This window comes from Chiroxiphia lanceolata, chromosome 3 (assembly GCF_009829145.1).
Source record: "Chiroxiphia lanceolata isolate bChiLan1 chromosome 3, bChiLan1.pri, whole genome shotgun sequence".
Classification (NCBI taxonomy): domain Eukaryota; kingdom Metazoa; phylum Chordata; class Aves; order Passeriformes; family Pipridae; genus Chiroxiphia; species Chiroxiphia lanceolata.
Genome location: NC_045639.1, coordinates 48,463,196 through 48,490,214, shown reverse-complemented (window position 1 = coordinate 48,490,214; position 27,019 = coordinate 48,463,196). Strand labels below are relative to the sequence as shown.

The following is a 27,019-nucleotide window of genomic DNA, read 5'->3' as shown; positions in this document are numbered from 1 at the left end:
ATTTCTTCCTCTCTGTAGAGTCCTGCCTGGTATGCAGTACACTAAGACAATCTAAACTTCTCCTTTTCAGAACTGACACTTTATTCACTTTCTAGATACTTAAAGACTACACAAGTACCAAGAAGTTCAGCCCCTGCCAGTATCCTACGAGGAGAAGCAGTCCATCACTGAGCATAATGAATCAAGAAATTTAAGTATTTGTCTTATAACAGAGACAGTGACAAACCATACCAAGTGCTTCACAAGGGCAAATGGCTAGTCACGGTTCTGTTGGTAAGTACTTAAGGAGCAGCCTACATTGTGCTAAGCACTCTACAAATACAAGGCAGATAATGGGTCCTTTCTCAAAGACAAAATAGAGTCCAGTTTATACTACAAAGATAGTATAAAGGACAGGCAGGGACACACCACATACCAGAAGAGCTGTAGCAGTTCAGGGTGTAAAACACTCACATCCTCCTCACTGAACATTTCTATCACCTAACAGAAGGTAGTTTTTCTCAGTTTTGCTTATGTTTGCTGCAACAGCAAAAAAAAAAAAAAAAAAAAAAAAAAAAAAAAAAAAAAAAAAACCACAAAACACTGGCCAATCCCTCCCCCTGCTCAAGCAGGCTTTGCCAGCAGAGCTGCACACAGTTACTGTAACAGACACAAGGGCTTGATAAAACACACAAAAGAACACAATTAACAGACATAACTTAGAAAGAGGCCGTGTTGGTTCCCCAATGCTTTACATTGGCACCGATAGCAGGAAAGGAGTTGATTCATTTAACAGGGCTGGCATAAGGGAAAGAGGAAGAGGGAATAAGAAAGGGAAAGAGGAAAGGGAAAGGAAGGCAGAGCAACAGAAAGGAAAGTAACGAAATAAAACCATATGTAAGCTGGGGCTAGGCCTGCTTGCGCTCCTCTGAACTTTGCATGGTGACACATTTGTTATGCACCACAGGGCAGACACAAAGGATCAGAACCAGATCCAATCCACTACATTCACATTTATTTCAACAAATATTTTGGTGCCAGCTTTTGTGCTAACACGAGTAAGAGAGAGAAGAGACAAAGAACTTTTGCTAGTTATCCACAGCAGAAATCACTTTTTCTGTTGATTCATCTCACAAGGCAGCAAGGGTTTATTAATGTCCTTTCAGGTGAAGACCAGATGCTAGCCATATGTGGCAAGACCAGTCACCTCAGGCATCAGCTTTTCATGTTCCAGTAAGATACCAGCACTATTTGGGAAGGAGATACCACACACAGTGATCTCCTCACAGCAGCAGCAGCCCTCACATACCCCTTGGCCATCTTTCAGCCCCACTACCTGGATCAGGTTTAAGAGGGTGACTCACACTTCCTTGTGTGCATCTAGAATTACTCACAAAGAAGGGTCATCCAGGCCAGCCAATATGCAAAAATGATTCCTTCTCCTCGTCAGAAATTGTTCCCAGGAAATGGAGGAAGACAAACAAAAACCAGACCAGATTTTTTAAGAGTCATCCAATGTTGCTGATAGTAGAAAGACCAGCCATCAGCATTTACAGTTTGTTCTACCAAAGCCACACACAGCTGCAAGGCAGCAATTGTTCTTGAACATATTCTACAGTAGAATATTCTTAATTATCCCTTTATTACCAATGGGGAACTGTATCAAACTGAGGCAAGTTATAGAGAAAAAGGGAGTCACAAATTCTCAGTAAAACAAACATTTTTTTAAAACATCAGCTATTCGTGTTCTTTGTATATTGTTCTTGAACATGACATGCAAAGGTAATCATTAAAGCAGTTTTAATGTCTTGTTTAACTAGAAACATGCAGTTTCCTTATATTGTAATTACTTACAGCAGATAATTTACATGGGCTTTAAATCAATAATTATTGAAAGTACATCATTAACCTAACCTTTCCAATAAATGAATGTCAAATATATTTGGGAGCAAGAGATAAGCTGCCTCTATTTCACATCCTCCTCAGTGATACTGATTCAGACCTCCTAGTGACAATATTAAAACCAGGATGAAAGGTTCTCTCAGTTTCACAGCAATGCACACTGGCTGTCACCAGGAAAGTAACACATTTCATAAAACCACACATACAACCTCCACCAGCCACAGAGAGAATGCAGCAGATGAGTTCCAGCTGCTCAGATCAGTGCTGGAAAAAGCCCTAGTTGCATTTATATCATCTGCCACCTCAGAAACACCAAAATACCCTGAAAAGGCATGGGAAGCAGTACATATTGATTTTCCATCAGATTCTTCTGATCTTCAAACGTCACTTCATAGAAGTTCAGAGGTGTCTCTAGTTAATTGTTTTTAACCCGCATATGACTATTTTTAGCATCTATTAAGATGCCCAGTAAATAGGTCAAAATAGTAGTAGAGCTGCAAAGAACCCTTTCCTCTTTTTCTCAAGAAGGGGTAAATATTAAACAGGTTGAGCTCGTAAACTAGAACACGAACTATTCGCAATGTTCAAGTACATTCACAGGGAATTAATGGCAATGTCCTACTTAGTTAAACAACACAAGGAGCAAGAATTACACTTTATCATGACCAAAACAGAGTAAGAAACATGTCAAGTGCTTCTGCATCATGAGGCCAGTACATGGGAACTCAATGTGGGAAATAAATCAGAAAGTAAAAAGGTCACTGCAAAAAGTAAACAACTATGTCAACAAATAATCTTGCCAATTTCTAATTTAAGACCACAGTCTTTGTTTACAGACATATTTTTATTAAAATGTGACCCTTTTTTTTCCATTCTCCTTTCACCGACAGGCAGGAGTTACAGGACAGTATAGATAAATACTAGCTATGCTGTGACATACATTCCATTGAGTGTGCTGAATATGCACTCCATGCTACTCCATGCTGAATATGCCTAAGGAGTTATGGCATCTCTACAAGACACTAGTACCAAAGCAATGAATTCAAATACCAAGTAAAAAAAAAGTTACGATCATAAGAGGAAACCACCTTATAGACCAAATTAAACATCACTACTGGTGCTTAAAAATAAAATAGTTACAAGCAACTAGATAGTTATTTAAAACCCTAGACTAACAGGGTGTCAGGGAGAAGTAAGACTCATTACTGAGATATGCTGGAAATTTTGATTCTGCTAGGTGACAGACATGAGTTTAAGGAGCAGCAAAGCTAAAAAGCTAAAGATAGTTCAATCCACAGAACACCTAAAAGACGTGACTGATAACGTGATGGAGGGTAAACATATCAATGCAAATATTAGACATAGCAAGCGAGCAAAACAACCACAAGGCATCAGCAATGCTGTGGGGTTTTTTTCTCCCCAGTGTATTTACTAAATGCATTTACATAAGCATACATTATTATAACGCATTTAATGTAACAGTACTGACCTCAGCTTGCAATTAAGCCTCATTACATATAACCATTAGCAGGAGCAGCTAGGACCATACTAGGACGGTCAGTTATTTCTCCCATAGGATTGGAAGGTTATCCTTTTATTTATACTTTTTCAATCTAGATTATAACTTGGTTCCTTTAAAAAAAAAAAATCCTGCTGACCCGGTTGACTATTGTTCTCATTAGCAATTAACAGGTAAAGGTATAGATTTGCTTCAGTGCCTCTAACAGGTTCAGTTCTAGTGCCTGAGAAGGTCACACAAACACTCCAACAACTGGGATAGTAACCAAGCCCACAAATCAGATTCAAACTCTACCCCAAACCCAGAGCACTAACAAAGTCAGCAGTAATTACAGTCCAGATCACTATACCAAGCTTCGAAGTCCAGCAAGGAAGATGCTGTCCCTACTCTGTTCTTAAAGCAGAAGACAGCAGCAGTTGAGAGGAGGGCAGAAAACTGGCAATTCTCCTTCTGTGGCTAACTCTGGGAGAGATCATGAACTGCTATGTATTATTGCTTTTATACTAGAAAGTAGTCATCCTTACCAAAACTCATAACCGATTAGAGAAGAAAAAATTTATTTTCCCACTTCTTGGTTAGTTCATATCCTGTTTGGCCTCTTACAGAGAGAGATCAAGCAACCCAGTTAAGAAAAAAAGTAGACTAAAAATGGGATTTTTCAAGACCAGCTCATAATACAAATACTAGTTCTTTTCCATCCAGGTTGTTCCTCTTTTCCACCCAGGTTGTTATTTTTAAGCTTTGACTATCTTTGAGTGAAGTTACACTTTACAGTTTAGTTCAGCAGTGAAAAACATCAGGAGCAATTAGACTAGGGAATATTTTGCCAGTCATCAAGTATTTCCTTGCTTGCACCACAAAAACTGTACAGGAGAAAGGACTGCAGACCATCTTAGGTGATGTCTCCTTGGACAAATAAAATTGCCTAATCAATCTTTTTGATCTCTTTTTTTGCATGACTAATACATTGAACTCCATAACTCTCCTTTCCCCCCAGAAAATCACTTCTGAAATGTCTTTGGCATCAAGTACCTTGGGTCATGCGAAATAAATTATCTTGGATAGGTATGACTTCGCCTTTAAAAAGATTTATCACATTTGCTAAGAGTCAGCAGTAGAGCAGCAAAATGTCTTCACGAGTATTGGGTCTGACATTTACTATTATGAGAAAACAACCCTTAGAGAAAAGGAGAAAATTAAGGAGCAAAAATGGTGGAAAACATCTATTCAGCACACCTCCAGAAAGTTAGACAAGATTTTGCAGTTAACAAAATTACCTGCTATAATGAGGGAGGGACTGTTTCGGTTTTAACAGTCATATAAAGCCACAGCAACCGAAAGCACTCCCAGTACAACTCATCAGTTCTCCTACTGCCCAATCTTATCTTTACTCAGTGTCTTTCCAGGGGAGGGGACATACCAGAGCACAGGAGAGGCAATGCACAGGAAACCCAGCAATGAGCATTTGCCTTCTCCCAGGCTAACCTAGAGCTCAGCCATGAAGCATGGAGTCTGCTCCAAAAATGCTTTCAGACTTTTCCTTCCCATTTAACCCTGACCTGAAGCATTTTTGGAAGACCACAAAGCAGGATAGAGTTTAAGATACTGTAAAAGCATGGGATGTCTGGATTCATCCACACTAGCACTTCCTGGCTTTAAGCCCTGTCTGCTGGCCAAAGCAGTCAGGGCCCTAGCACAGGACCTGGAGGAACAGAATCATGGAAATACATGCAGCAAGAACACTGCAAATGCTCTAGTAAGACTGTATAAGGCTACTTTATATAAGAAGAATGAAATTTAGAGCTTGGATTGGGAAGAGATGGGAGCACATCACAGAAAGGGAAGGGAGGCCCAGCACCCAGGTATGCAAGGGCTTAGAATACAGTTCCTGACATCTTGGAGCAATGCCCCAGCTGGCTCCATTTAACACCTATCCTTACCCAAGACTTTTAACTGAGGGGCAGGGAAATCCAGTGTCATTTTCACTGAACACCGCAAACATCTCTGGGGTTTTATGTTCTTTTTGCAGAACGCAACCTTCATAGAAATAAAGCTTTTTTGCCATCCCCGCGGAAAAAACTTCACAAACATAATGTAGAAACAATTCTTTGGGGAAAACAGTTTGCCCATGCTGATCTGTGAACTGTCTCCAGTGAGTGACAGCACTAAGCTCCAACAGGTTGTGACAGACCTGACTCTGTGGGTCTAAATTAAGAGTTAGGGCATCATGTTTCTTGTGATGACTCTGTGTTACATCTGCCAAGTTCAGGAATAGCAGAAGAGGAAAGGAAACGATCTGAAGGCAAACTTGGAAAAGTACCACCTTGGAAAATGGGAAAACGAAATCAAGCAAAGACTGAATCCTGCAAAGAGGAAAAGAGAGGGCAAGGTTAGTACTGCTGAGAAAATGGAGATGCAAAAATAGGACTGACCACACATGCATCAAATCCTGTAAAGGGGAAAGGAAGGACAAACAGAAAAGGTCTGTAGCTTTAAAAAGAAAAACTAGGTCTTGCTGGGAAAGGAACTGAGTGACAAAGGCAGAAGTGGGAATGAAATAAACAGAGCAATCAGAGCTCCAGATTTCCCACGATTGCCAGGCAGGCAAGCTTTCTGACACAAGAGGGTGTAATAGTAAGTGAAAGGAGGGGGGAAAAAAACAAAGAGAAAAAAAAAAAAGAAACCAACCCACAAACCAAAAACGGGGTCAGAAGGTAGGAGTAAAGAATGAAAGCAGGGCAGAAAAAAAATTGCCCTTGCAGAGTTCTAAAGTGGGACACAAGACTCCTGAATTCCTCAACATGCCTATCAAGTTTCTAGAAACCATCTAGAGTTGCAAGTGTGAGTATCCAGCCATGATGCTATGCAGTTATGAGCTGAAGAGTCAGATCTGAGAGATGTAACTAAGAGTCCCAGGTCTGTTGATATGCTGTGCGAACAGATACAGACTGAAACTATTCAGACATTTGAAAAACTAGGGTTGATAATAAAATCTCTGTCCACTCTCCCTTTAGCTATGTGAAACAAGTAACAAATGGTTAAAGAAGCACTAAGTTATCCTGTGGACTTGAATTCAAACTCTACTTTTAGCCAAGAATTCCCCTGTGTCTAATCAGAATCATTTAAAGCGATTTTATGTGCAATCACTAACTGTGTGCCAGACTAAGAGACTTCCTTAGATCATTAAGTCCAGCCCTTGCTGACACAGACATCATCTTCTTGAAGTCCCTTTTCTATGCTGATCAAGCTCCATCTAAAAACCAGCTAGATATTTTAGATGGTTTGCTTGAGTTTGCAGAAGAAATGGATGCTCTGAATCCCTTCGCAACACTGAAGAACTCTGTTTTATATCAAAATATGACAGAAATGCCAAATCCTCTGGTACAATTTAGCCAGTGGCTCAGGCTGAGCACTCAAAATTAGTAGCCACTTCTGATATTTACCTTTATTCTCTTTATTATTTATACAGAGTCGCTGTAAACCACTCTGACAAGATAGTACTCTTGCATTGCAAAAAGGTGTTCTGACAATATAACCATTAATACATACGAACTGCTAAGTATTAATGAAGATTAATATATAAAGGGATAAAGGTACAGAAAATTTTACAGAGTGTGAACAGCATATATTAGCTATCCATACAACTAAATGACCTAATTGGTAAGGCTATACCACAGGGAAACACCTAAATCTGACTCTTGAAATTAGACTGGACAGAGTAATGGGAAAAAATACAATAAGTAAAAACATCACATGGCTTTATAAACATATGCTGAAATGTTCTGCATCAGTATTTGAACGCAAACTTCAACTTCCCTACTGAGGGAAGTAACAGACTATCTAACAATTTTTATTCCCTTTAATTTTAAAAAAAAATCCTCACTATGTAACCATCACAGGCTTGTGAGTTGTAGTGTGCACAGCTCTGCTAAGGCAAATATTTCTACACTGAGTACTGAGCCTTGGCTGAGTACATTTATTGACCTTAAGACTCAATTCACTTTAAATGTTTGTGCCTTCATTTCAAACAATACATGTAAATAAAATGCATTGTTCTAGCACAGTTTAAATGAAGAGCACGAACACAGGTTACTGTGTTGCAAACTACAGCAAGAACTCATCTCACTGAACAGAGTCCCGAAGCACATATAGGCACCTCACAGCACACTTGAGATACTTTAGGTGTTTTGCTTACCTATCTGTTCTCTGATGAGAGAAGGGAAAGGCACTGCTCTCTTTCTGGATCCCTTGTAAAACCCTACTGAATTGATTTAAAGCAAATTTAGCATTATGCGATTGCAATTCTAGGATTTTTGTATGTCAAAATAGTTTACAGAGGCTCAGTGGATTACTTTTTATTTGTGTGTCTAAATGAAGGGCAAGTACAACATAATTAACATGGAAGGACAAGTAAAATTCTTGGAGTGAGATCTGTGTTTCCACACAAAATAGCTCAGTTACCATTTTGTTTTCTGCAATGTAAGTCAGACTTCATTTACCCAGCCTCTAAGATCTCTCTATCCTACTAAGCAGCTGAATTAATCTAGTTCACAGAAAAGGAATTTTAATCAACCCAACTGACTTGGTAAATACAAAAACTTCAACAGAACTGAAATCAGTCCCTTTACATCTTCAAGGTACAGCTGAAACTAGACTTTCATACATGAGATTTTTACTTAACACCAGCAATTTGAACATGCCAATTTTCATAAACCTGTGTCTTGTCATGGCAAAGTAGCCATGCTTAAGTTTGAATTGGATGTCAGGAGTATGTCCTTTTATAGGAGTCTTTTTAGCATGGCTTTCATAGCTTCAGTTGGTTTAATGGGCCATGAAGTTACAGAGTTACCAAGTTATAGAGTGCCTTCAAATCAAACGACCATACCCTGTGTCAGGGAAATCCAGGAGTTAAACAGGATGTGTCTGAATATGGATGGTATAAAAGGCAAAGACACTATAAAATATATCCATAGGTGTACAAACAAAGACAAAAAACAATTTTACCTACTTCAGTACAACTTCCACAGCACATACTAACAAGTCACCTAGCACATTCTCAGTATCACTTTCCTTTCCATAGTCACACCATCTTTATGCCAGGATATGTCTCTATAAACAAGCCTTTCTTTCTCACTACATTTTCTCTCCTTATGTGATCCTGCCCTGCTTAGTGTTCCTCCTGCAGGACCACCTTTCCTCTGGGCAGCAGTCAAAAGCCGAATGTAGAGAAACCAGTTATCCATATGCCCTCCTTCCCTGAAGAGAAAGTAGCCAAGAATGCATTGGATGAGGAGTGCAGGATATCAGATTTCAATCAAAACAAACCTAAGCCAAAGCGAATCAACCAAGGCCATAATCCTTGCATTGCCCAGAGTCCTGTTGCACAGGAAGGAAAGGACGGTAAAAATGCCTTACGTTGCTGATCAGGAACTTCAGAAGGGCAGCGCTCCAGAGGCAATCATTCACTGATAAAGCACTGTCATTGCTTCATTTGTAAAGAAAAACAAACCAATCCCAGACACATACACCCTTCCTTCTATGTTTATATCTGCTTTTGGCATTTCACATGCATGACCCTTTTCGTTAACAGCATGCAAACTAGTAGTTACCTCACTTGCAGCACCATGCTGGATAGAAAAAAACCATGAGTTTTCCTTAATAATATCCCATGTTCCTTCACACATTCAAACTATGAAGCAGAAAAACTTCCCATAGCAACTGTGCTCCTGGGCAAAGTGTCATTTTTCCCTACCAGCAGAACAGTGTAAAAAGCAGGCTTTAAATATCATCCCAAAGCAAACATCACTTCCTTTCTCATCCTAAAGCACAAAAGATCCTCAGTAAGTTTCAAATCAATAAAGAAAATTCAAACAAGAAATATAGAGCACGAGAGCCAAGGAAAATTCAAAATGAGTAAGTAATTACACAAAATTTCACAGTCAAGACTGCAGTAGCAAGACCAGGTGGCTTCAACTGGAGGTTTGCAGAGTGAGTAAAGCTGACTCAGCAACACAGAGTACACACAGTGATTAAGGATCAAAATCTGCTGTAATGCAACTCTGAAAACTGCATGTAGATATAAACTGTATGGAGAGGAAAAAAACCAGACATGTTCATGCAAAGAACTATTCTAACATATTAAGAAATAGAATCTTTCATTTTTTCTTATGACATAGTATCAAATATTTATGTGCATGGGGAAGCTGAGAGAACAAACATTATAGTATTTTACCTATTTTCATTGACACATTTTAATAGGAGTATTCTAAAAAGAGCAATACTGTTCTAAAAAGCGAATCAAACAAAATAAAGTAGTACTTCCAAATCAACATTACCTTGGAAAACCGAGCATTTATCCATTTCGTAAAGGTCTTTTTCTGTACATCATTGTGTTCATCTGAAGAAAGAGAATAAGAAGAAAACAATGAGTGAAAATGCATTCTTCTTAATCCTAGATTGTTCAAAACAGGTCATATCAAGCACTATCCTGAAGGATTTTCTGCCTGATCTGTCAATAAAGCTGTTCGAACTTCTACAAGACACTGGTACTTGCAGAGTCACACAAATGTTTTGCCCTTGCTAGCAACCACAGCAGCTCCTTTGCATTAGAATCAGCCTCATCTCACCTCCCAGGCAGGAGGTGCCTGGTACATAAAATTCACAAGCTTCCCGTCTGGTGAAAAGCAACCTATGAAACCACGGGCTTTTAATTAAGAGACTTTGTCAACACCTTTTTCCCTAGATGCATTACTCCAAAAGATAGCAAGGCCCTTATTCAAGCTTCTGATGCAGATAACAGCCTCCTTCAGCACACAGCCCAGTGGTAGCTGAGCTGCTGGAACCACACTTGAAGCACTTGCAGTCTCATCCACCCTCAGCCTGGCTTTGCACCTGTGTTCAGAACCACGTTAGTGATCAGTCACAGACAAGTTCAGCTAAAGTGTGAGAAGGGCTCAGCAGCCTTTACTTTCAGACACCCCTACTGCTGTGACACCAAAGTACCACCACCTAGGATCTGGGATACAGCCAGAAGGACCCAGCAGGAAAGGAGGAAGGACAAGTCCTGCAGTTCAAAGCAGAGGGAGGAGCAGTGGCCTCCAGCTGTGCAGAGAGAAGGGTAGCTTCCCAGGTTGTTTAAAGAAGCCATTTAGGAGTAACCAGCAATTTTACAGAGTCTGTCCCACTAAACCAGGATGAGTCACCTCCAGCAGAGCTCCGTCCATATCACAGGACACGTCTTGGGTAAACTGCACTGAGCACTGCTAAAGGTGAGATCATGCACCCACACTTAAATGACAACGACTTAGCTGCTGACAACCCGACCAGGGAAAGGAAGCTCATCCACTATGGATTTTTACTTCTGCTTGCTGCAGCCAAGAAGAAAAATACATGCAGCCTTCAAAGGCTTCAAACTCTAAATGCAAAACCACAGCCAAGACAGGCAGTGCCTTCTACCAAGCAAATTCAGTTTCACAGCTGCAACTCAGATCATAGTCTCCAAGAGACCTTCAAGACTCCACCAGCTTTTTGATAGACCAGTCTAGAGAGACACACTTTGCATGCCCACAGCACACTGCTGCCTGGAATGCTCTCTTGCAGAACCTCTTGGTGGCAGCTGGTACCAATTTTTCCAAGCTCCACACCACAAGGCAGCACACTGCCATGGTGTTCAGACTAACTGTCCCTGCACTAGGGTGAAGCCAGAGAAAAAGCTGACACTCAAACATTCTACTTCATGAAAATTTATGCACTCTGAAGCAATGATTACGATTAGAAGGCATCACTTTAAAGATAATACACTTCAGCAGAAGTTGAGATTTATATACTGAAGTTTTACCTACAAAATCCAGATTTTTTTAAAAAAGTTTAAAAAAATTTTTAAAAAAATCACAGAATACAACCAGAAGATTTCTTCGATAGATGACTTTAAATTCTCTCATTTCTGGCCTAACATGCATCTGAAACTCATGCTATTCATGTATTCATGTCTAATATATCTAGCCATAAAGCTGTGAAAACAATTACCAGGTGTTTTCTACTTAATTCTCATGAAGAAAGAATAGCAGCTACAGCTCAGTCCAGACAAGAGAAGTCACAATGGTAGGAAGTGACAGTTGACAGACTTGAGCTTTATGAAATTGTCCATAACAATCTAGAATAAAACCTCGGGTTTGGGCTCCTTTTAGGCTACAGCTGAAAAACTTGCTTAGGGCACGTCAAAGGGTGTACGTCAGCCAGCAGCCCTTGTTTCACCCTTCTATGCCTCTCTTCTTGGCAGCTAAAGCTGACCCAACACAGCCGACTCCTGAGTCATACCTCAAGCTCAACCAGGCATTAAAGACAGACCAATGCAGAAAAAGATTTTTCTGAAAGAGCTTCCAGATAGCTATTTTGCACACACTGTAGGCCATTCTTAAAACAGGTGGTTGAAACTCAAAGTGTTCTTCTGAGTGAATATAATTACCTAAGAGATCTCATTAACCCTGCTGTCTTCCCTCAGTGAAATAGAGCTCCTTGTATCAAAGACAGACAGAACGAAATAACTTTCCCGTAGATCCTAACTATCCATCTCACAGGAGACTGACAGGGTCAAGATAAAAATTCCAAATACATGTATGAACATATTTACTCTATTTTTTTCCCTACAAGTTTGGGGTTTCTTTTTCTTTAAAGAGAAAGGAATGGACTAGATCATTAACTGCCACTGTTGCACCAAAAATCTAGCCTTGTACAAAACTCAATTCCAGACTCTGTCCAACTCTTGATAATGTTTTCGGTTTCCATTAATTGCAAATACTATTTATATTGAATGTATTGAGATTTAAACATACTTCTCCCTTTTAAATATCATTCAGTAACCTCTATCTGTCCCTTTTCTGTCAACACCCCCAAGTACACACCTATGTAGTACCAGGATGTTTCCCTAAGGTTCCATCCTACTTTTTCCTTCCTTAAGCTTCAGTGAGAACAAAGAGTAACACCAAAGGTTGAGGTCTCACATTCTTTTAACAGTATTACTCCTTAATGCAATAAAGGCAAAACACAGAGGCCAAAAATAGTTGTATGACTGTGTAAAAGGAACGGTTATGAAAAGGGTTAAGGATTTATAAATCCTGTGCTGTAGGAGCTCTACACACCCAACTCTTGGAAGGTTCAACCCCTTCACGAGCACACTCACAGCAGAAGGCTCTTTTCAGCATTACACCAGCTTTACCTCCCAGAACAACATGAGCAGGCCTTGCTCCTATACCTGCTCCCCCAGCACCTCAGGTCCAGTTCATGTAAGTGCTCCTGCTTTGTGTGCTGCATTACAATGGAGCATGTACTACAAATCCAGCCTCTTTTCTCTCTTTTCAAAAAGAGAGTTTCTTAGGAAGGGGAAGGAAAAAACCCCATCAAGAAACATATCCAATAAACACATACTACTTAGTCTTGATGAAAGATTCGGTGAAAGAAAGATTATGAATGCATATACCCCAACTACCTCTTCAGTATTACAGCATCATTTCTATTTCAGTTAAGCAAGGAATCAGAATCCCCACAATTCCCATTTTCCCAAAATGTCCTGGTCAGTTATAAAACACACAGAGAACACTTGTCCAGTCAGGCTCTGTTTTCATGTTTGCTTTATAAAAGCCTCTGAAACTAGGATTTTTGTAATTGGCCATTATAGCTAGGGTTGTGTTGAGCTTTCTGCTATAAATCCCTGCAAAAAAAATTGCAACTGAAATGCTGGTGCTTTGCTAATAACAGTGACAAGTTACTTTATCCCTCAAAATAATTTTCTTTCGATTTCTATGAGTCTGTCAAACTAACCCCTGGAGGTTGACATTATGATTCGGATAACAAATTAGCCACATTCAGTGAAAAAAACAATATCACCATTCAGCAAAACATACAGTACTCCAGCCAGTCAGCTTCTCACACAAGACATTAAAAATGTCAGCAAGTTACAGTCCAGTGAGAAACAAATTCACCAAGTTGCTAAAACATTTGTTTCCTTTCACACTGCCACAGCCTGACAATAAAAGCCAAGGACTGACACAGGGCCAAATTCTGCTTCATTACCTACCGACTGTTTTCTCTGGCCAACATGGCTCTGCCTGCCCTCCGGTCACTTAATGGACTTGTAATGGACAATGTCAGGACAGTTTGTTCCTTTAAGAGGAAATAAAAACAAACCTCAACATACACACACAAAATGAAACACTTGTGATGACAAGGGAGAGAAGGAAAGCTTCCTATCCCGGATGCTTGTTTGCTGAAGCCTTCTTCTGTTATACAACATGATGCATGTCCATGCAACTGGAGTACGCTCAAAACAACCAGCTCTTGCGATCAGATGCCCGGTCTGTGTTCTGGCATTCAGTCGCCCCCAACAGCTGCTTCTGCAGCCTTACATACCTCTTCCACCCACAACATTGTCCCTTAATTTCATTTGGGGCACCTTGAAAACACAGTTCAAGTCTAAACTATTACCTTGTGAATATCATGTTTGCGAGCAAAAAGGATTCTAAGTGATCTAAAAGTAGAGGTAAAAACAAAAGCCTCACTGCATTATGGTTTGTCCTTTACTCAACTTTTTTTTCGTACTGAGAGACAGTTTTCTTATTTCCCCAAAATGCACTATATGCTTACATGACAGAACAGTGTAATTTAGCTTTTGAAAGACAAAAGTTATCACACTCAAAACAGCTGGCAGAACAGCACTATAATGAAAATGCCCTGGAGAAGCATACAGACTAGATTGGCAAATAAAGTGCAGAAATTTCCCAACCACTCCAGCACAGGTTAACAAGGGTCATCTCACATTTGAAGACTTAAATTTGTCTTCCCCACCTCATTATTTAGGTTTTCAGCAAAGGAATTTAGAAATAAAAGAAGGAATTAGCCTGTGGGTTTCAATTAAGACACTTGGAATGTAATGAAGTTAGAATCATCCCTTTGCCTATGTCTTCAGGCAATCAGGAGTATCTGTTGTAGATACTGTCCCAGCCAGGACTAGCACACATGCAAACCTGCCAAGAGTAACAAAAAGAGGGATAAAGTTTTGTATTTCTGGACAGAAAAAGCATTTTGAAAGCGACTATATTTTTGCCAAACTCCCTCAGACTAATCCACCTATCAAAAGACAAAATAAGTATCTAAAATTTGAGGATGGAAACCAGTGTGGCTTTTATCCCTGATAGCAAGAGGCAAAAAGCTAAGCAAGACACAAAGCACCAGAGTTTGTGACCACTGAGCTCACAGAACCTCTGATGCTCATTGGGACTACTGGGCCCTGACTTCATCAACACAAAACAATCTTTATCAGCAGCCCTGCAGTTTTGCATTGGGTTAGGCTTTTTTTTTTTGGGGGGGGGGAGGGGAGGAGAAAAACAGAAAACAAAAGTTAAGATAGTTCTGTAGATTCCCTCTTCTCTTGCAACACCAAAGAGCTCCAGCAACAAGTAGTTTCCTTGTAAACTCTCACCTTTGCACTGCAATTTTAAATTCTGCAATCAGTGTTGCGCACAAAGCTTTCCCTCATTCCTGCTCTCTCCAAACTTCAGCAATTGGGCAAGCCACAGTTATCTTAATAGTGTCTCTAACAAAAAAGTAACAATGCCTGCCTACAGCAAATGCCCCTCAAAATGCAGCTGCCCAAATTATGAATTCTCTGTATAGAACAAACTATGAAATAGACCCATTACAAAAAAAACCCAAAACCAAACCAAACCAAAAAAACCACAAAGCTAAAAAGACCCCTGGTGTTTCCCAACAGCAGACACTACCAAAAACAAAACAACACAGACAAGTAACAAGGACCACGCTCTGGTTCTGAGCACACTGAAATGTGCTGTGAGTCTAAGCTAAATTTTATTTACTTCACAACAAAAACATCCCCCAGCAACTGATAAGTTAGAGGAAGGCATCCTCACAGCTGAAGGAATATTAAAATAGCTGTTTACATACCTCCCAACAAAAGCAACCTAACACGCCACACTGCCGGTCTCAGCGCATTGGAATGATGATTAAAAGCAAAGTAGAGATAACTAGAAGCTCTCAGACCAAAATAATGCTGTGACACCACACACTGAGCCTGACGGCCCACACTGGTCAGTCAGTGACCCTGCTGTTTTCATGCGATGACAATGTAAATCCAAGAGTTGGAGGCAGTGTCCCAACACCTAGACAGAGTTGCTCCAGAAGGCCAACAGGGCCCAGCAACCCCACATTTCACTCCAACAGCTTGCAAAGGCTCTCTAACTCTAGGTCAAACCAAGCAGCATTAGCTCCCAGTGCAAGACAGCCCTGTGAAGCTTTCACATACAATATAAATACATTTGAGCACATATTTCACAAACTGCCCATGATCACCTACCAAGGTTAGAGCCTGAAATATTTTCTGTCAAAATCTTTGGTTAAAACAAAGGGTTTCAGTTATCAGCAAGTACACTGGGGGAAGAGGAACCACACAAAAACTGAATCACTTTCCACAAGTTAGTGTTAGCCATCTGCTCTTTTTTCTCTGCCCAAATTAGAACTGTTATTAGGCTCACTTGCACTTGTGGAGGTGATTCACAGGATATAAGGTCAGAGGGATCACTGCGATCATCTAGCATAATCTCCTGCATAACAGAGGAGCCACCTGCACAAAAAGCCCATCTGAATACCAGAAGGAAGCAGAGACAACAGATGTCAAAGACCCTGCTCAGGCCCAAGTAAGCAATAGTGCTTGGACAGAGAAGGAAGCCAAGCCATAAACTGTATATATGTGAGTAGCTCTCTCTGCTAGTTATGGCAGAGTTTCAAATCAGGCAGATATCACAAGCAACCTTGTTTGAACATCTTCAGGAAACAATGTTCACAGTACAAAAGACAATGTTATTTTGTTCTCTCTGACAGGAGAGTAAAGATAGTAGCACTCTGCAGTTATCCCAACACAGACTTTTTCTGCTCTCTCATATTCCAGAGTCTCTTCTATCCCAACTCTGTTCGGCCAGAGGTTTTCCAATTCTCCTTTTCCAAAAGCCCAAAGGTTACAACTCCAAACCCTCCTCATGACATGTCTTTTCACTCCAAATATTAAAACCTTTCCTGATCCATCCCCTCAGAGCTGCCTCTCTTTTACTCAGGCTCCTACAGTTTGTCATAATTTCTGCTCTAAAACTCTTTATAGCAAGAGCTTATCACAAATAGAAGCCAATTCCTGAGACACAGATTAGTTATACCTGGCTCCTACATATTACTACACGCTTCAATTTCCTAATGAGAAGATTAAGAATGCTTGGCTTTCTATATATTAGTGTTTGCCCCACTAGTGCCACCCCACCACTTCTCTGGCCTGTCACTCCAAGCTCCCACCCCATGCCAGCACACAGGTACAGGCTACTATCTGGTATGCACCAGGTTGTCCTTCACATGCACATGCTGACTCACCATCCATCCAGTAGGAAAGACATCTATACTTTTTTTTTTAAATTCTTCTTTAGTGAAGGCATTGCATTCAGGGCCTCCTGATTTTCACAGAACCTCTAGCTACTTAATTAGCTTTATGACACAAAAGTAGCTTTATGAATACTGAATTGAATTTCCACTAGTTAATATAAATTGGACCAGTAACACAGGGGGGAAAAAAAAAAGACTGGAAGACAAGCATTATCAGAGTATCCTACTTTCCTTGAGAACAGGGATTAATCACTAAACAGATTTCAAAAAACTGCACGCTATTAATATATTTTTAAAATTACACAAATGCTAGTTAAATGTTTCTGAAAGGAAGTTAACCAAGTATCTCCTGATACAGACCATAAAGGTGGAATAGAGTCATTTAAATAAATAGGTGGACTAGAGTCATTTAAAAACAAATGGAATTTATAACCCCATGGAATTTAAGTCTTTCTTAGCAGTCCAATGTGTAAGACAATAATAACATCGCAACTTGAGCAGTTAAGTTATGCAAAATTAAGGTGTTAGTTTCCTAGGTTTGATTGTCTCAAACCCTCTGATAGTATTTAGAAATCTAGTCTTAAGACAAAAAAAAAATACAATTGGTATTTCATCTAGGGGAGGTAATAAAAAATGAGCTTTCCAATGCTAATTAACTCAGAAATTAAAAAAGGAGAACAAGAAAGAAAAGTCTTTACAAAGCCATAAATAACACTGTCACTTAAGCTGCGCCAGGGGAGGTTTAGATAGGATGCTAAGAAAAATTTCTTCACTGAAAGGGTAGTCAAGCATCAGAACAGGCTGCCCAGAAAGGTGGTAAAATCACCATCCCTGTAGGTGTTCAAATGGCATGTGTATGTGGCACTTAGGAATATGGTTTAGTGGAAAGTCACTTAACAGACTACATACTAGAAATCTTCTACACTCTTCTGTGGCCAGCTTATAACAACTGACTAGTACATTTCAATTCTTCACCATCAAGATTCATACCAAGTCATGTTACCTTTACAAATTCCTGGGCACACAACAGTTGGAAGACAGAAGCAGAGGGAACTGTTGCATACCAATCTCGGCAAGAAACTTAAGCTCAGTCTCTACAGAAATCAAAGAGGCAAATAAAGTTTAAAAAAGCATAAATTGCTTATTTTGTTTCCAGACAGCCTAAGTCTGAGCTTCATTAGCTATTCCATTATTTTGTCAAGGATCAGTCACTGATGCCTGTAAATTATTCACCTCAGCCTATTAACCTTTGTAATTACCAAGATGAAACCTGAAACTTAGACGGTTTAAAGGAAGCCCTTAAAATTCACATGGTGTGATGGCACTCTAAAGATGAAGTAGAAGCAAGCAAAAAGAATGAACAGAGTAACCAAAGAATTCAAATCCAAAATATTTATTAGTGCAAACTACACCAAATAGTCTCATTTCTATCCATAAAATAATCCACCAAGTTCACTACAGAAATGATCACCGTAACTTTGCCTGCTCTTAGCTTCACATGACCAACCTGAAGTGTGTTAAGTGTCTGGTACTGTCACCCAGCTCTAGTGAGGAAAATTAAGTAAAAGGCAAGTCCAATTCTTCAGATAAATAATTTCCTTTCCCAGTCACATTCCTTTGCCGGTCAAGGAATATCACAACTCTGTGGAAGGGGGAACTTCTGTTCAGAAAAATATGATGCTAAGCAAAGCTTTGAGCACTTTGTCCATGATGAAATGAGTATGCTTTCTCTTGAGGCAAGAAACAGAGCCATAAAGGTGTCTTATTCTTGTGTGTTCAGTGAGACACCTTAATGGAGAGAAAATAAAAGATAAATTGGAGTAAAGTACTATGACTGGTCCCTTCTTATGGCTGCTGGAAAACATTTTCTTTTGTCATTTGATCAGAACAGCAGTAAGTTGAGGCACTGCTAATCCTATATTCTAATTAAACTCTTATTTCCTTCCCTGGCTTAGTCATTAATTAGTCTCCAAAGTTGAAGCCCTTACGATTAACTGCTCTGAAAGTACATAAATTCTGTCTGGCAGTTAGAGGATAAATATCTGGAATGCATTAAACCAGGTATTTATGCAATCAAGCAAGCCACTGATCACCAACGGTGTGAGTCCACTGAATACTTCTGAACACTTCAATACAGAAAGATCCACTCCCAAAAGTGTGACAAAAACCAGAGAAGATACTCTGCTCTTGTGAGACTCCACCTGCAGTCCTGCATCCAGTTCTGGGGTACCCAAGAAGTAGGTGGACCTGTTAGAGCAGGTCCAGAGGAGGGCCATAAAGACGATTTAGGGACTGGAACATCTCTCCCATGAAGACAGGCTGAGAGAGTTGAGGTTGTTTAGTCTAGAGAAGAGAAGGCTTCAGAGATACCTTACAGCAGCCTTCCAGTATCTAAAGGAGGCTAATAAGCAAAATGGGGAGGGACTTTATCAAAAAGTACACTGAGAGAATAAGGAGTAAAAGTTTTAAACTGAAAGATAGTACATTTAGATTACATATACCGAAGCCATTCTTCATTATGAGAGTGGTGAAGCACAGGAACAGATTGCCCAGAAAAGCTGTGGATGCCCCATCCCTAAAAGTGTTCCAGACCAGGTTGGACAGGGCTTTGAGCAACCTGGTTTAGTGGAAGGTGTCCCTGTCCACAGCAAGGGGTTTGGAACTAGATAATCTTTGAGGCTCCTTCCAACCCAAATCATCCTATAACTCTATGAAAATACAGCAACAGAGCAGTCAAAAAGGAGAGCAAACCAAGTTCAAAGCCTACAAAACCTTCAACAGAACTTGAGCCATGGGCTTTCAGCTGCCAATTGCTTAGGCAAAGGACTTCATGTACACATCTTAATCCCCATGCTTCTATTATTTAACAACAAGCTTTTAGGAGGACTGTGATGGAACCTGTGAAAACCCAGGGTTTAATTACTGTCACTCTAACACATTAAGTGGCTTTGCGTACTATTTGGAATAGACACATCACCTTTAACTTTCTGGAAACTGGGTAAACAAACAAAACAAAAAGTCACCTAATGAAAGCAAATAATCACGTCATTATTACTGCTGCCTCAGGCAACAACTTCAGTAGATCAGTCATACTCACAGGTGTAATCCTGTCCTGAGAGCATTTTCAGAAAGGATTCTTTTGCATGCCTTCTCAGCGCTAAGGAGTCAGGCACCAAGCCCACTCAGGATTCACAGCTCTTGTCCAGTACACAATTACCCAGATGAAGCAGCTCAAGAGCTTCAAGTCCCTGACTTTCTGTTTTACCTTCTGCCAAAGGTCAATGTCCCTGCAGCAGACAAATGGTGTCTATGCCTCAGGGAGGATGGCGTTTGCAGCCTGAACACTGCTAGCCTGAGTACCAAAATTAATGATGAAAACCACTGGTGAAACGAGAAAAAAGAGGGCACTACCCTAAATTGGCTAAAAAAGCAGAGACAAACTAAGTAAGAGTCCACAGAGAGATATAGTTTATGGTTGTAGAAATCCCTGAACTGCAAACCACTGGAAAATAAGGCATATTAGAGGAAGCACCACTGAAGATCTGCTTATGGAACAAGTATAAGCACATGGTACCTAGCTGTGGACACCACCATAGGCATCATGCTTGGCTAAACCCAGCACCGCCCTTTTTATGGTAACCCACTCCCCTGCTAAACTGAACAAGAACTGTGAATCCAAGCACCCAGGTTGAAGAGATAAGTAACATAAATCAGTTCATCCGACCAATTTCAATGTTGAAACAGCCAACAGAAGATTAAGATTCACTATCAGTGTTCAAGAGCTTTTAAAAGCAGTCTTAACTAGACAGCAATGTTTTAAACTCAAATGCTTAGAAATCCCCCCCATACAGAAGGCCTTTGTATCTTTGAATGACTTTAAAATGAAAGCTAGTAGCACAGGAAGAAACAGAGGTATAGTCTGAAAAAAGTTTCCACCATCAGTGAACATAAATCAGCAGTTAAACACAGACATACACTATTGAGTCTTGTTGGTACAACTCCACCTTGAAACATGAAAAACACACATGGACATCACTAATAGCAATAGCCAAACACACATGGACATCACTCCGGCATAGCCAAACCTGTATTAATGAAGAGTTTTTGCTGGCTTCATTTACTTATATTGAGGAAATGATGACAACTGCGTGGCAGATCAAGTCTCTCTGCCAGTAAGAAACGGAGGCTATACAGCAAAGCAATACCAAGTACAGCCTCTGCATCAGACAAAAGCATTTGATGTAATACAAAGTGATCGTTTCCTCAGTGCAAAAGTTTATCTTGAAACTCAGAGCGTTTGGTCTGAGATATTCTAATCAATAAAAGCACTTACACCTTTCTTAGAGGACTAAAAGTAAGATCAGCACTTTTTTTAACCCCCATCCCAAAAAAAGCCAGGACAAGATCATCATTGCTGGGTCACATAAGGCAAGAGGGAATTTCTTCTAAGGCTTTCATATTTCCACTCCCACCCCACCCCAGAAAGAAAAGCTATTTGCAAGTGGTGCCAAATAATATTTCTTACAACAATTGTACTGAACAAGTATTTCCCAAATCTCCCAAAATATGTGCTATAAGCAAAGTTTGGACATGAGCCGTGCTTAAAGGCCAGGGTTCTGTACAGCATCCCAGTGTGAGGTTAGTTCTTAGCACCTTCTCCGCACATCCTCAGTTCTCCCAAGAGCCAGCCACACATTAGTTTTGTCAGACCTATCCATGCAAACACTCTCAAGTACGAGACAGCTCTGGTGAAACAAAGGGTCAAATGAGGAAGAAAAAGGAGATGGGGATAGGGCCGGGATGTACTCCTAGAAGCATGCAAAAACACTAGCTCTGTGAAAGAAAAGCAATACTCACATGGTCCCCCAATGGGATTAAGAGAAGTCTGCTTTCTATTTAACATGTATTTGCATTTCTGAGTGAGAAAGCGACCATAACAAATTAACTTCATACACATTTACAAGAATTTCAAAGTCTCAATAAAATGATGCATTTACCTTACCACAAACTAAAAAGCCTGGCAGTAAAAAAAAAAAAAAAAAAAAAAAAAAAATGCATTTTACACTCTGCAGGTTATGCAAATATAGTACCTTAATGAAAGTAATGGAAGATTCTTATTTCTGAAACATTATCATCACAGAAAGAAGAAGTGGTATGAACAGGGTGAAATAAACTACAAAACAGAAATCAAAATCTCCTAAAAACACTGTTGTCCTCATATGACTTGCCTTTGAATTTTTAGCTTTGTGTACTATAAACTATGTGTGAGAAGAAAGTAGGGAATGCATGTAGAAAGTATTTTTAATTCAATTTTAAGTTCTTTTCTACAGACTAAAAAGCAAAAAGAGGTTTACTTTTAACACTGTGTTAACTGTCACAAGTAACTTCAGCGTTTCTGACAGTCTTACCCGCATCACACAAGGCAAAACTAAGAGCTATGCAATTGATGAAATTTGTTAAAACTTTGAAGTTGTTCCACTTTAACATATCATCTTAAACCATTGCAATGTAAATACAGTTGAAAACCTTAAGCAGTTTAATATTTAACAATTATTCCAAGATCTTTCTACAGCTGTTTGTTCCTTTAGAAAACAGTCTCAATAACTAAACTATAAAACCACTTAGTTTTTTTAAAGAAACACTACAAATGTTTTCATCCCTGACACAATGATATAAGGAGCTTAATTCCCATAATACAGATTAGATCTTCATATCTGAAGATCTCTAATTTCACTTGGTGTCAGCTACCACTTCTGATTTTCCACAGTATTGCTGTATTAAGGCTACTCTTTAAATGTTAGATTTTTGTTGACCAGGAACATACAAGCAAAGCTGCAGTAGAAAAAAGGAAATAAAACTTTTTAAATTACAAAGAAGCAAGGAAATGGGAAACAGTGTTAAGGATGTAGAGAAGGACATACGAACTCACGCACACTGCTGTCTGAAGCATCAGACAGAGTAAGCTGCAGTACAGTGCTCGTAGTTCAGATTGTCAATGCTGACACACAAGAGCAACCTGTGGCAGAAGCAGAATCATTCACAAAACCCAAGTATTTATGAAGCCTACCCTGAAGGGGCAAGAAAAGAATTCCTGCTACTGCACACACATCTGCAAGCTGGTATAGCAGGACCAAGTACATCCTAAACATCAGTCATCTACCAACCCATTATTTGCTCAAACAGCACAAGAGGCATTATCACTGTCCAATAGATTTCAAAATAAAAACTCACTTTTGAAGAGTAACTCAAGTGGCCAGAAGATACACAGTATTCCCTTTTTTATACAGTTATTCTACTAACTATTGCTATGATCCCACTCAAATTACAGACTCTGGTTAAGAAGGGCTCCGGAAGTGCTTAAAAGGCAGCATCGATCTCCTTTATCCTCCAGAATCCTTTCAGTCCAATTACAAACTGGCATGACTGGCTTCACAAGATGATATCTGCAAACTTCTGTTTATCCAGAAACAGAACCCTCAAATTTTGTAAGTGACAAGTGAAAAACGAGTGAAAGGAGAGAATGCAAAGGAAGAATCAGAGTGTCAAAGGGACATCTAAGAAGGCTAGAAAATAAAAGGAATATATGTGAAGATTTTTGTTTTCAAAAGAATTAGCATGATTGAGAGATGACATAGCAACCTATTATGCTAGTTTCAATTTTGGTGCATTTCATTACAACCTTATACATGAAAGAGACTTGTCTCCAGCCCTGCAGAGATAAGTATACAATAAAAAGAAAAACATCAACTTGCTAAAAACTAAAATTAAAGCTCGGGAACTGTCTTGTCACATTGTTCCACTCTTTCAATTCATGTTGCAACACTGTTATCCCTCAAGTCTTTATATGGCCGCAAAAAGGAAAAGCAATTAAGGCTGACTACCAGCCTTAGCACCCTTCAAATGCAGAATGAAATTTGGGCTCAGTAAGGGAGCATTAGAAGATGACAGAACTCCAGCTGCTCAGCTGCAGTAACTACACCTCCTAGACATGCAACACCTCAGAAAAAGCCACAGAAATTTTCAGGAAAAGCCTGCATTTCTACCTTTTATTCTCTGCCTCTAGCACAGTGGAAGAAACCATGTAAGAAAGCAGTATGTGAAGATATTCATTCTTGGGAGAGGAAGAAATACATAAGATTAAGAGTGAGCAAGGATGACACATGGACGTTTGTATATATCGTACCATCTCCAACCCTATGACACAAGTTCTTCATCTGGATTGTTTCAATCTCCAAAACACAGGACAGTAGAAAGGTATGGCAGGAGAGGAAAGATAACTGATAACTTTCTTTCTATCTGCAAGACACAAAACCTGAAGAATTAAGACATCAATACAGAAGTGTCACATTATAGTCAGATCAGGAAGGATGGCCTTATTAACACCATGCTCTAAGCAGCTGAGCTAATCTGCGTTCTGTGAGTGCACCAACATCCCCATGCCCAGACAACCCATCCACTGCAGCCCCTCAAATCAAGAGCCTGAGAAATGGAAGGTATTTATCAAATAACTTCAAAGAGGTCACACAAAAAAACCACCATACTAGTAGCAAAATCATAATTGTGCAAAGTTAAAAAACACACACCACATCACTCATCTATACCAGGGAGATTTCCCAAAAAAAAAAAAAAGTTTCTCTGACAACGTAAGTTACTGTTTTGTAACTTTGTTTTAACTCTCTTAACTGCACATTTGATTTGTTTCTTACAAAGGTGAAGGCTCAATAATTCACTTATACCGCCATGAGAACACAACAGAAGAATGAATATGCAAAGACAAGAAAAAAAGCTTCTATGATTTAGTAGATGTGAGAGAGTACTCTTCCACTGCAAAGCAGTCAATAATAACATGAGTCAATCAGAAATTATCTATTTGTCTCAAAAGTCTTTAAGAGCTATTGCTAAGCCAGTAAAGCATTTCCCCAAAACCTCTTGCTTTGCAGGCTGTCTGAGCCACTTTACAGGAATTTCTACCAAGTCTATCATCAACTTTGCTCTGCTGCCACATACAGCACTATAAAAAATAAGATGGCTACAGATTTATTCATAGTGTCACATCCAATTTTTAACTGAACAGGGAGCAATGGCTCTGGGAGGACCACGTGCTAAACTACTGAACTGCTGAAGAACACTTATTTTTCTTAATTACTTCAGCCACTGATAATTTGGGTACACAGATATGTTTGGTTCTGTTTGGATTCGGAAGGGTTGTTTTTTTATGGGGTGTTATTTTACAAATAAAGAGCACATTTACACTGTCAAAACAATAGCTAATTATTTACCTGAGATGGATCTGCTGTGTATAGTGTTCAAGGATATTCACTAGGACAAGGCTATTAGAACATACACATTTTGTCACAGATCTGACTCACCCTCTATCACTCTGGAGGAGTGACAGCTACGAGGTACATGCAGCTTCGTGCGCAAAGAGGGGACTGGAAACAGGGCAGCAAATAAGGAACATCATGCTAGGACTTCGCAAAAGGCACTAGAAAAGATTCACCACTCCCGCATTTGCTGGCTGTAAATCAGTCTTAGGGTTCCTGTAGGCTCCTCAGTTGATGCTATTAAAAGTAAGAGTAGCATTTACACATAGAGCAGCAGAACACTGCTTAGCAGCTGATCAGGACCATTTTGAAGATGCTGCAAATATTTAATGCAAGTCTTTTCTCAAACATGGGTTTCATTTGTGTTGATTTTAGAGTCACACACCATAAAGAAAGGTACAAGGAAACATTATCAGCCAAACCCTGCTCCCACAAGCATTAGCATATTTGCTAAACTATACTTGGAATTACTTTCAGATATATTTAAGTTTGTTTCAGATCAAGAGTCCATTTTCACCATCTGAAACTTTCTGGACCACAGTAAGCTCATGCTCTTGCTGAGAGTTGACTGCATGTGTCCACCAAGGAAAGCCAGTTTTTCTCACAAATAAAAGCCCACTTCTAATTGAAGATATAATTTAAATAAGCAGGTTTTTTCATTCCCATTGGGGGAGGGAGGCAAGGATTTGGGAATGAAGGAGTGCAATTGAATGTGGGAAGACAAGAACAGGTAGGGAGAAGGTGTTTTAGCTTTTGTCTTTGTTTTACACTACCCTATTCTATTTTAATTGTCAATAAATTAGAAGAACTTCTCCTCAATCAAGTCTGCTTTGCCCACAGCTTGAACTGGCAAGTGATATCCTTGTCCCCATTTCAACCCATGAGCTTTTCAGTCCTCTTTTTCTCCCCCTGTCCAATTGAGCGGAGAGTGAGACAGTAGCCGGATGGGCATTTGGCAACTACCAAAGTCAACTTACCAGAGGGACTGAACAGCAACAAAGAAAATATTAGCTGCAATAAGGTACACTTACTGCAACTTAGACATAAAAATCTTTCCCCTTAGCTTAGAGCAGGACATCTGATAAGACAGCAAACTAGTTTATGTGGCCATAAAATAATTCCAGTTCAACTCCTGAGGGCAAATTCTTAAAGTTACTTTTATTGCTATAACAAAAACAATAAAACGCCCCAAAAAAACCCCCAAACCAACAACCAAATACATTTTTAAAAAAAGAGAAACAAGATGCATGCTCTATATACAACAAAGCCTGTTATAGTATTGCTTACTATCACTTCTAAATCATTTGATCCTAACAATGAGTTAAACTGCAGTGTTTTCTGATATTAATCCACTGCAAAATGAAATATCTTGGAAGGATAACATCCTGCATTGTCAGCAATACCTTGGTTTCTCTTTCAGTTTCAAAACCAATAAAATCACTTGGTTAAAATAAGCACTTTTTTTTCCCCTTAGTTACAGGTAGATAAAGTACACAAAACAAAAAGAACCTCCAATAGAAGACTGGCACTACTGTGCACTGAAGTGGGAACAACAGACACTTTGATTATTTTCAAGAATATACCACTTGATATTATTAGAGACAGGCATTAAAGTGCATCAGAATCAAATAAAAACACAAGAGGTATACTGTGATTGGTTTAATCCTGTCAATGTATTAGCATTTGCAACTTTCTGCTAACAAGTTATGTATAATCAGTTCTGTCCACAGGTCAAAAACCAAAAGGATAAAAAATACTTGCTTCCATTTAATAACAATTTACTGCTTGCTTACTGCAGCAACACATTTACTGCTTGCTTACTGCAGCAGAGTACACTATCAGTAAGTCATCATTTGATACTCAA

General features: G+C 39.5%; 1 protein-coding gene across 4 annotated transcripts in view; it reads right to left on the bottom strand.

Annotated features, from left to right (window-relative positions):
* The window catches only part of UTRN (utrophin), a 364,804-nt gene that overhangs the window by 298,509 nt on the left and 39,276 nt on the right, over window positions 1-27,019 (bottom strand). For all 4 annotated transcript variants that reach the window (XM_032682362.1, XM_032682360.1, XM_032682363.1 and 1 more), the window contains one exon: window positions 9,736-9,797. In XM_032682362.1, coding sequence (XP_032538253.1) covers window positions 9,736-9,797 — 62 coding nt within the window. The remainder of the gene's footprint in view (window positions 1-9,735; window positions 9,798-27,019) is intronic.